This window comes from Panicum virgatum, chromosome 4N (genome assembly GCF_016808335.1).
Source record: "Panicum virgatum strain AP13 chromosome 4N, P.virgatum_v5, whole genome shotgun sequence".
Lineage (NCBI taxonomy): Eukaryota > Viridiplantae > Streptophyta > Magnoliopsida > Poales > Poaceae > Panicum > Panicum virgatum.
In genome coordinates, this window is record NC_053148.1 from 558127 (window position 1) to 568366 (window position 10240).

The window sequence follows — 10240 nt, forward strand, 5'->3', positions numbered from 1 at the left end:
CTCATTTGTCCAGTGGCCTTTATCCTTGCCGTGGAAGAAACAGAATGGAATTTTCTCCCTTCGACCACCGCTGTCCCTTCGGCCTTTGTTTTGTCAATCTTTGCGATGTTGACGATCATCGCGGTTGGGTCTTTCTTCATGTCGGTCCCTTTCGCCTTTGCCCTTGTGATGGTGTCTGTGCTCTCGGGGTCCTTCTTCGGTCACATTGTTCACTGTTCTTTTCTGCCTGGGCTCATCAGCGTGCCATGGTTTTGAATGGGACCTCTCACTGCTTCGGGATTTCTTCTGCTCGTTCTTCTCCTCAAGCCTTCTCCTCTTCGCCCGGTCGGATATGCAATATTCTTGCATTATCTCGAACAGCTTCGTGACTGTCTTCGGCTTACGCCGGGAAATGTATTCCCCGCATGGTCCCAGATTGATCCCCTTCACCACCGAATCGATGATGCTCTGGTCGGCGACATTGGGTGCTCTTGCGCGAAGCTTCATGACACTCTGGAGATATTCTTGCAAGGTCATGCTTCCTTGCCTTAGATCGTGAAAATCGCAAGATGTGACTTCGTCGGGCCTTACGGCGCGAAAGCTTGAACATAACTCAAGGCAGAGCTGCTTCCAAGACAGAATGGTTCCCGGTGGGATATTTGCATACCAGCGCTGCGCCAAGCCCTTTAATGCGAGGACGAGCGCCTTCGCCTTACATGCGGTGCCTCCTCCTGATGCTTCGATGGTGGCTTCGTACTTGAGGAGGAATTCTTCGGGATCTGACTCTCCATCGAACTGGGGCAATATTGCTGGGTTTAGACGGTGAGGCCACTGTACCTCCTCCAGTTCTTCGGACAATGGTGATATCCTGTGATGGCTTCTTCGGTAACACTCTTCGCCGTCTGACTCAGAGTGGTCAGAGATCTCTTCGACCGGCACGAACTTCGGGCGGGACCTCGGTGGTTCTTGATGTCGTGGGTTGGCCCCGACTACATCCATCTGCGGTGGTTTTGGTGGAGCCTGCAATTGCTCTAGCTGTAGCCTCTGGGCACGGAGCTTCTCCTGCATCGCCTTGCAGCGAAGCTCCTCTTCCCTCAACTTGTTGTACTGCTCTTGACACTCTGCTTCGGTGAGCATGGTCTGCTTCCCCTTCGCCCTTGTCGTCACTTGTGGCTCCGAAGGTCCTGCTTCCAAGGCCTGCTGCTGAACCCTTCGTGCCTCTTCGATGCGAGCATCGATACGACGCATCGCCGCGATGTCTTCGGCTGTGACGCCGATGTCCAGAAGGTTGACTTCAAGCTGGCCATCTGCGAGGGCATCGACGGAGACGGCGTCGCTGCTAGCCCCGTTCGCCTGTGTTGCTGCTGCTTCGCCCTGCAAGGGCGTTGTCGTCGTCGTTGTCATCGTCGTGTCCTCCGAAGTGGCTCCGATGGTCCCTCTCTTCTTCGTTGCCGTCATGTGGTGTATCGAACCGACGGGTGGGCGCCAAACTGTTGGTGGGGAGTGTCTCCGGAACGGACGAACACAACAACAGTAATGAACGGCCCGGAAATCGAGTAGTAAATGTTCTCTCTCCAATATCTGTCCCATCAATGAACATTACACAGGGTATTTATAGGTGATGTTACATCTTTCAATGTACAATTACTCTACTGCACCCCTACAACGGTAATATTCTTGGAATATTCCTAGACGCGAGCGTAATTTGCCCGATACAATTTGAGTGCGCCACAAGCTCCTGGACCCGCTGCTAAGTACTCTACGAGACTCACGTCACCAAGTCTTCGCCCCTCTCCGTCTTCTTGATCGTGGAACAGCGAAGACGGAACACCTCCGCGATTGCTCCTGGCGTCGGCTTCAGTGTTCCGGGTGCCTCGTCTTCGCTTCCTGACCCGAAGACGCGCGAAGATGGGTCACCTTATGCTGGCTGTTGGCGTCGGCTCGCCCTTGACTCCTTGTCTTCGCGTACCTCCGGCGATCTGACCGAAGGTGGTGACCCCAACAAGCAGTTCAAGGTTCGTAGGCATGTCTCAGTATTGGCATGCTAATCATTTGCATTAGTTGTGCCACGGTTCTTTCTTCTTTGTGTGGCAGTTGCAGTCCTACCTGTGAGAGGCTGCTGATTGGCCTTGACTGCCTGCAGGTCCTGCGCTCTGATGGAGATGAAGTTTCCTGGACGGCTGGACCTCTGTTCTAGTACCACGTCGTTTTCTGGTATTCGTTCCTTCATGGACGGCTGTCTCCATGGATCAACGAGAAATTTGTATACTGGGGATGCCGTGTTTCTGGTCTTGATTCATACAAAGTGATGGATGCTGCATCACTATGTCATTTTTCATCGGCTGTTAAATCAACTGCTAATCAGGAACGATGAAAAGGACACGACGCGTCAACACAGACGGGTTGAAGGCTGCAGGGGAAACAAAAAAACATGTGAGATGATGATGTGCACCGCACCGCCGGCCGGCGAACAAACGTTTGGAAGCAGGCAAGCACACCTACAAACAGACAGAATCAGAAAGCAAGGCCAAGCCGGCTTGTAGTTTGCACCAGCAGCATTCAATTCGCTACTAGTGTAGTGTGTCCTGTCCACTGACTTGACGTCATTTTCCAAATTGCCATTCCTGGGAGAAAGAAAACTTGAAATGTGCCCAACAACGACAGGCAAAACAAAAACAAAAACAAAAAATAAGAGACGAGAAGAAAAAAGGGAGCTCACGGACTGACTAGGTCTCGAATCCGGCCGTTGCAGCCAGGAACAAACACTTGGCCCAGGACAAGGGTGGTGGACTGGATTTGGCTGGGAGGGAGGGAGGGAGGGACGCACGCCACGCCACGCCACGGCATGGCGCCACCCGCCGCTCTGAGTCTGCTCCTCTCCAACCACCCCTCCTCACCCTCGCCGCCGCCGGCCCGGCCCCGGCGGGCTCCTTGTGCCGCCTCGCCCGCACACTCCTCGTAGCTTCATCCACCGTCACGACAAGCGCCGCGTCCCCTTCTCCCCGTCCTCCCCTCGCCTTGGCCACCATGTCCTCCGCCCGGCCATCGCGCCCGGCGACCACTGGGGCAACTGGGCCTTCCTCCTCTCCGCCGCCGCATTCGGCACCTGGTATGTATGTTTCCATTGACCGAGGCACCGAACCATCTCCATTCGTGCACTTAATTACTGCATGCTCATGTCCGGAACAAGATGATAGATAGCTCTGATGAAACGATGACGAAGCAATGACGTCTGATGGATATGAAGGTCGGAGGAGAAGACGCCGTGGGGCGCGGCGCTGAGCGGGGCGCTGGTGAGCATCCTGGCCGGCCTGGCAGCCACGGCCGTGGGGCTCATATCTCCCGGCGCGCCGGCGCACGACGCCGTCATGGAGTACCTGCTGCCGGCCGCCGTCCCGCTGCTGCTCCTCGGCGCCGACCTCCGCCGCGTCGTCCGCACCACCGGCGACCTCCTCAAGGCCTTCCTGATCGGATCTGGTATTATTAGGATTAATTTAATTTAACTTAATTTAATTATCCAGCTTCGCTTGGTGCTTCTTTCTTGCCTCGCAAGATGCAAACTTTCTCACTGAAACAACAGTGCAGTTATGTAACTGCTTCACTTGTCTGAATTTCTGTTGGTAGTTGCAACTGTAATCGGCACGACGGTGGCCTATCTTTTGATTCCCATGCGATCACTCGGCCAAGATAGCTGGAAGATCGCAGCCGCGCTCATGGGCAGCTACATTGGTGGAGGTAACTGCTTCCTTACTGATGAACACCACCATGAATGAGGAATCAGTACTAAGTAATACTATTCTGCAACTCCACAATCAACTGCCACAGCGGTGAACTACGTTGCCATCTCTGAAGCTCTCGGCGTCACGCCGTCTGTTCTCGCCGCCGGCGTCGCTGCAGACAACCTCATCTCGGCGCTGTACTTCATGACACTCTTCTCGCTGGCATCAAAGATACCAGCAGAACCCAAGACGGCTCAAGGTACACCGCTGAAACCACAGCAGCCCGTTAGTTGTGCTCTTGTTGTATCTCTGAATTTCGACTCTGAATGCTGGCACAGCCAGCCAGAAGGAGGACGGCGAGTCCCAGGGCGGCGGCCGGCTCTCGGTGCTCAACGGCGGGCTGGCGATCGCGCTGTCCTTCGTCATCTGCAAGGCCGGGTCGGTCATCGCCAGCCGGCTGGGCCTCCAGGGCGGCACCCTGCCCTGCGTCACGGCGCTGGTGGTGCTCCTGGCGACGGCGTTCCCGGGGCAGCTCGGCAAGCTCGCGCCGGCCGGCGAGACCATGGCCCTCATCCTGATGCAGCTCTTCTTCGCCGTCGTCGGGGTGAACGGCAACGTCGTCGACGCCGTCACCAAGGCGCCCAGCGTGTTCGCCTTCGCGCTGCTTCAGGTGTCCATCCACCTCGCCGTGGTGCTCGCCGTCGGCAAGCTCATGGGGCTGGAGAGGAAGCCCCTGCTCATCGCCTCCAACGCCAACGTTGGCGGGCCCACCACGGCAGCTGCCATGGCCACGGCCAAAGGATGGAGCTCGCTGGTTGTGCCGGGCATCCTCGTCGGCATCTTCGGAATCTCCGTGGCCACGTTCCTGGGCATCGGCTTTGGCATGCTCGTGCTAAGAAGAATGTGTGGCTGACACTGCTTCTGCTAGTTACCGTCCACATTTGTTAGGCTACAGTACTATGGAGGTTTATAGAGATCAGAGGAAAGCAATAAAGTAATACAGATTCAATCACTGCAGTTCAAATCAAATCAAATCAAATGCATACGAAATTTGAAAACTCTCATTTCCAATTTTACGCGTGGACTTCACAAGCATCAAACAGAGAGCGGAAAGGTAAAAATCTGGAAATCATGAAACGCAGAGAGCACAAGGGTAAAATTTGAAAATCAAGAAATCAATGCACTTATAAATCCATATGAGAAGAATCAGAAGTTATTTGTTAGTGTTCCACCAGGGCATCAAGAGCGTCCAATTTCATGAGCTTATGCCCATTAAACATAGAATGTATGCCTTTCTTGGGTTAGATGACCTTTTCAAAGTGGATTTAACTGAGCGCAGGTCCATAATAGCCCAACAGGTGGTGAGAGCATAAGCAAATGCAGATTAACAAAATCTCATCTTTGTTTCAACCACGAATCCTTGCAGTCAACTATCTTTAGGGGATGATAAACAAGGTTCAGACTCTTAAACAGAGACGAAGATATGTAGGATAAGATAGCATGCTCCATAACACATCCTAACCCAGTACAAAATTCAGTCTCAGAAAATTTCAACCCAAAGGATGATAGAAACACAGCATACAGAAACAGCACTTCAGGACCGTCTCCAGGCATTTTTAGCTAATGACTAGGCAAGCTCACTGCTCCTCGTTAATGGCACCCTTGTCACTGACGTAGATGCCATCCAAGAACTTTCTGATATCCTTGTTCTTCACATGGCATTTCTGTTGAAAAACAGATAACTTGATTCAGCAGCGTGAAAAATTGGACAGCAATCAACAGCAGTAGCATGATTTATTATAGAATAACAATCAACAATACTAGTAAATTCACCAAGTGTCCAGACTGTTCTTGTACATATACTTCATGGAGTAGTAACGTGATAAAAAAACATTGTTTACTGGTTCTAAAATACCACATCACGCACAACAGTATTTACCAGCTCACTGAATTTATTGAAAAGGTGATTTGGTATGAGCTTTTCCACCCAAAGGATGCAGCACTAAGATCAGTCCCGGTGAGTCTTTAGGCCATCAGGTGCGCACTACTACCAAACATATGAAGCTTAATATGCTATATGGTTACAACACTGAACCATAAATTCGGCAACTACAATTGTTCAACACATTTCTGATACTAGCAAATCTCAGAAATGTGGGACTGCAGTTGTAGTTTCCAGTGAGAGCACTAGTGACATAACTTAAAAATGCGTTTTGTGAATAACTAAATACACATTTCATTATTTCAAAGCCAAAGCAACCAAAGTAAGGCGCTGGAACGGAACTCTAGCTAGGACCGTGCAACACCTGATTCTTATAATTTTAGCTACACCTACAGCAGTAGTTTCATCACAAAGCAATACAGCAGGAGAGAGCACAACTATCATTCATGGTCTATTCCATCAAATCAATCAAAGTACATCTAAGAAAGCACAGAGCACCGCGGCACGAGGAAGATAGAAATGGCATGATCCAACCAATAGCTATTCACCTGGTTGATGAGGGCGGCAGATCGAGAGACGAGCTCGATGTCGTTGCCGTCGAGGATGAGCTCATCCTTGACCTTCTCGGACCGCAAGATGGTCACACCCTCAAGCATGTCCACCTTCCTGACCTGAGGATCGAAGCAAGCAAGCAACCAACCAACCAGTTAGAGCAACACATCACATCCGCCGCAGGAATAGATCTGGTCCGCCGCAGGAATGAAAAATCTATGAGATCCGCGCGCGCGCGGATAACGAAGGCAGAAAAGGTCGATTCGATGGACTAGCTAGTAATTACCTTCTTCTCGCCCAGGAAGTTCCTGATCTCGATGGCGGTGTTGCCGTTGGTGATGGAGGCGTTGATGGGGAAGTGAGCGTAGACGAACCTCATCTTGTAGCGGTAACCCTTGGTGACGCCGGTGATGAGGTTCTGGACGTGGGAGATGGCGGTGCGGATGGCGGCCATGGTGCGGCGGGTGCCGAACCAGGCGTCGACCTTGAGCTTGCGGCCGCCGTCCTGCAGCTGGAAGTCGAGGTTGAGGTGCTTGAAGTTGCGGGTGAGCTTCCCGCGGGGGCCCTCCACCGTCACCACCTTGGCGGCCACCTTAACCGTGACCTCCTCCGGGATGTCCATGGTCTCCGACGCCAGAATGGTCTTCATCTTGGCCGGCGCTTCTTCTTCTTCTTCTTCTTCCTCCTCCTCGGCGACGGCGGGGCAGCGACGGCGGGGCAGCGACGGCGGGGCAGCGGCGGCGGAGGCGAGGAGGGTTTGTGCGCTCGAAGGAGCGGCGGCGCGGAGAGGAGTAGCATTTTATACAACGGCGTAGGGTTTTGTAGTTTGATCGGCCAATCCTCGCCGTCGGATCCATGGCTTATTAGGGTTTGTTTGCCACTGTAATGGGCCCTTCTTATGGGCCTGAATCCTATGGGTGGGCTGCTGAGAAACGGCCCCATCAGGATTGGATTGCCACTGTAACTTCCAATAACAAAATAATCAAATTTATATATAAAAAGGTATCAACATCTACCATATCAAAATTGTTTCAATTTCAATATTTTAATTATGTGAACGTACACAAAACTAGAGACATTTGACTTATTTCTTTTAAACTAAAAGGATTCACTCAGCCTCCCTCTATTTCCATCTTGTCTTGTGAATATATGCACCAAAAGTTACTAGAATTCCTAGGCTCTAAATCTCGAATGAGGAATTTAATAAAAAAAGAAAGTTATAAAATAAATAAAAAAAAAACTAAAAGACCAAGCTTCAATTTTTTTTCTCGCTTCAACCTTATAATATCTTCACACACACGTCCAATTCATCACATCTCTCGTCTGCTTAGAGACTTGATATTTTAGATATTCTGTTATTGCTTACCAAATTCACTTCAATCTCCGCCTAGCGCATGGGTGTGAGGAAATATTGACATCACATGTAGGAAGGGAATGGCACCACAAGGTGTCGCCAATGTCAATGCCAACATAATACTAGACAGATTCTCTCAAGTGGTTTCCTATAGCACCTGATGATGACACCAAGGATGCGTAGAAAGCACATCGGCAAGACCTTGAAGAAGAAAAAATCAACCAAAGAAGCGTGGTCATTACCGGTCGGCGGGAGATTGGACTAGGATTTCTGCTTGCACTCCCAAAACCACCTCTGCATGCGCAGCCCATTCAGTTGGCGGTCCGCCTCCGAGGCCAAGCCTCCACCATGAGCCGCGGACGGGCCAATGGCCTAGTGGCAAGCTCCACGGTGTGGGAGGCAGCCGGCGGGGGGTTCGAACCCCCGCACCGCACCTGGCTGCAATTTTCCCGGATTTTCTTCTCGAGGAGCCTCAAGCGCCGGTGGACTACAATGGGACGACGTGTCCGTCACTTTGTACTCAGTAGGTGTATGTATAGGTTGTAGTTTCTAATTAGATAGGGAGTGTATGTGGTGTGCGGTGTGAGTACAGATACTACAGCTGGTACCTAGATTGAGGCATTCAAAAAAAACCTCCACCATGAGCCGCAGTTGCCGCCTTCCCCGTCATGCCGGGTCGAGGCCAGATCCGGCCTCACCGGTCTTGTAACCGGCGCCAGCAGGCACGACGCCACCGCCTAGGCAGCAAGGTAATGAAGCGAGACAAGGGTGCGTCTGCCATGGCCACTGCGTAATTTTGAAATTATAAAATGTTAAACTTAAGGCAAAAAGAAAAGAAAACACTTAAAAAAAACAACTTGACTTTTTAGAAAATTGAAATAACCATACTTAATACATACATATCAGCATGTACAAAAAGGTATGTGCTTTGGGGAGACTATACACATCTACATGACCTTTTTCTTTTGCTTGATATTTATGACTTTTTGTTTGGCAAGACTGTGCGTATGACTTGATGTACAGCGAATGAAGCATGGGAAAAGCAAGCTAAAGGTTGATGCATGTCTCGCTGGAAAAATTGAGTAGACACTACTAATAGTGCGAGGTGGCCCTGATCCTGAACCTGTAGAGTACTCGATACCATTACGGAGCAGGCTAGCTAAACATTACTATATAGGAGTGGGCAAAGCAAATCTTCAGCACATGTTCTTCCACACCAAGCTGTCTATGTGTCGAGTCTAATCAGGATATCTAAGATGTTAGATGTTGCTACCGAAGAAGAGGAACGGATGTAGTTGTGCAGAGAACAGTAGCGGGTTCATACTGCAATAGAAAGCTCATGGGTTGCCTCTTCCTACATATGTATTTTTTTTTGCGACCGTGTCTGAGCACGTTTTTTATTAAGAGGAAAGAAGTTACAGACACAATCTTGAAACTGACAAGCTGAGCTTGTCCAACACAAGAGCACAAAGGACTAAAAGAAGAAAAACACTGAAAAAACACACACACAAACAAGAAAACACAACGACAACATGAACAGCAGCAGAGCAACACTGAGATGACAAAGGGCATGACCCACAACACCCGCCAAAACCCTACAACTGAGTCTGCAAGCAGAAACAACAACGTCCAGGGTGCAAAGGTCAACGACTCCACAAAAGTGGCAAAGCATCCACCCGATCAACCAACCACGGCGGCAAAGCATCTGCCCGAAGCAAACTTCATTCAACGCGACGGCGGCGGCAAAGCATCCGCCAGTTTATAGACTCTAATCACCAAGCACGACCTGAACAATGCAGATGAAATGAATTGAAGCTAGGCGCAGAAGCAGAAACTCTCCGAGGAGAGCAGATGGCCGCCGCTAGCAAAGCTTCCAAGACAACGCCTCTAGAAACGAAACAACGTCACAGGTGCCGTCGTCATCCGACCAATATGGTCTAGGTTTTCACCCGGAAGACTAGCTGGAGAGGGAGGAAAAGGGCGGAAGGATAATGCCTTTAAGAAGGTAAACAACGCCCGAGGGCGTTGTCGTCATCGGTCCGCAAGCGGATCCAAGGCTTTCGCCACCACCCGTTTCCAACTCAGAGCCGACGACTGAAAGAGCAAGCTGTAGCGCGACCACCGACCCGGGCCACACCACGGAGAAAGCAGCGACAGGCATGGCCAACAGCCACCGAGAGCGGCGAGGAACGGAGGCCGGCGGGCGGCCACCGGCCCCAACAAGGCCGGCAAGGACCGACCAGGCGAGCACCGCAGCCAGGCGAAGCGGCAGCGGACACCCAAGGCGGCGGCGGCGTGGCCAGGGCCCAGCCACCCGAGGCGGTAGCGGCGACGCGGCCATGGTCCCCCCCCCCCAGGCGGCACGGCCATGGCCCCCTGCAACGCAGGGGCCCAAGGGCAGATGCAAAATTGTGATGGGGCTGTTGATATGATCATGCCCACAAGTGAAAGAGAAACTTGAAACTTGCCCATGTGCTGGACTAGCGCACAGATCACCTACTCTATACGTAGAGCGAGGCAGGCTCCTGTGAAACGAACCTTGCTAGCTTCAGTTGCATGCATGCCTCTCAAGATATATATTGGGGCGGTTATCCTTTGATCATCTGTCGCTCTCATATATCCGATCCGATCTGATCTGAACATGAACAAGTAACAAGATCGAGCCTGTGTGCCGGCACGTCTACTGTAGCCCTT

General features: G+C 51.4%; 1 protein-coding gene and 1 pseudogene across 2 annotated transcripts; one reads left to right on the forward strand and one right to left on the reverse strand.

Moving 5' to 3' along the window:
* Positions 1–2824: 2824 nt before the first annotated feature.
* On the forward strand, positions 2825–4715 carry LOC120669953 (annotated as a pseudogene).
* A 361-nt stretch (positions 4716–5076) lies between these two features.
* On the reverse strand, positions 5077–6998 carry LOC120669954 (60S ribosomal protein L9-like). Of its 2 annotated transcripts, XM_039949882.1 has the most exons (4): positions 6912–6998; positions 6479–6880; positions 6189–6311; positions 5077–5422 (listed from the first exon to the last, which is right to left on the reverse strand). In XM_039949882.1, exons 2-4 carry the CDS (start codon positions 6839–6841, stop codon positions 5336–5338), a joined length of 573 nt encoding a protein of 190 aa, XP_039805816.1. In that variant the 5' UTR covers positions 6842–6880; positions 6912–6998; the 3' UTR covers positions 5077–5335. The 2 variants fall into 2 exon arrangements, with proteins under 2 accessions (XP_039805816.1, XP_039805815.1); XM_039949881.1 differs by having other exon boundaries at positions 6479–6921.
* Between the last annotated feature and the right edge of the window lie 3242 nt (positions 6999–10240).

Excerpts from the sequence above, each read along its gene's own strand:
- LOC120669954 (XM_039949882.1), bottom strand. The coding sequence starts at position 6,841 with ATGAAGACCATTCTGGCGTCGGAGACCATGGACATCCCGGAGGAGGTC. Across the intron at positions 6,312-6,478 it reads ACTTCCTGGGCGAGAAGAAG|GTCAGGAAGGTGGACATGCT; the intron begins GTAATTACTAGC and ends TTCGATCCTCAG. Across the intron at positions 5,423-6,188 it reads CTGCCGCCCTCATCAACCAG|AAATGCCATGTGAAGAACAA; the intron begins GTGAATAGCTAT and ends GTTTTTCAACAG.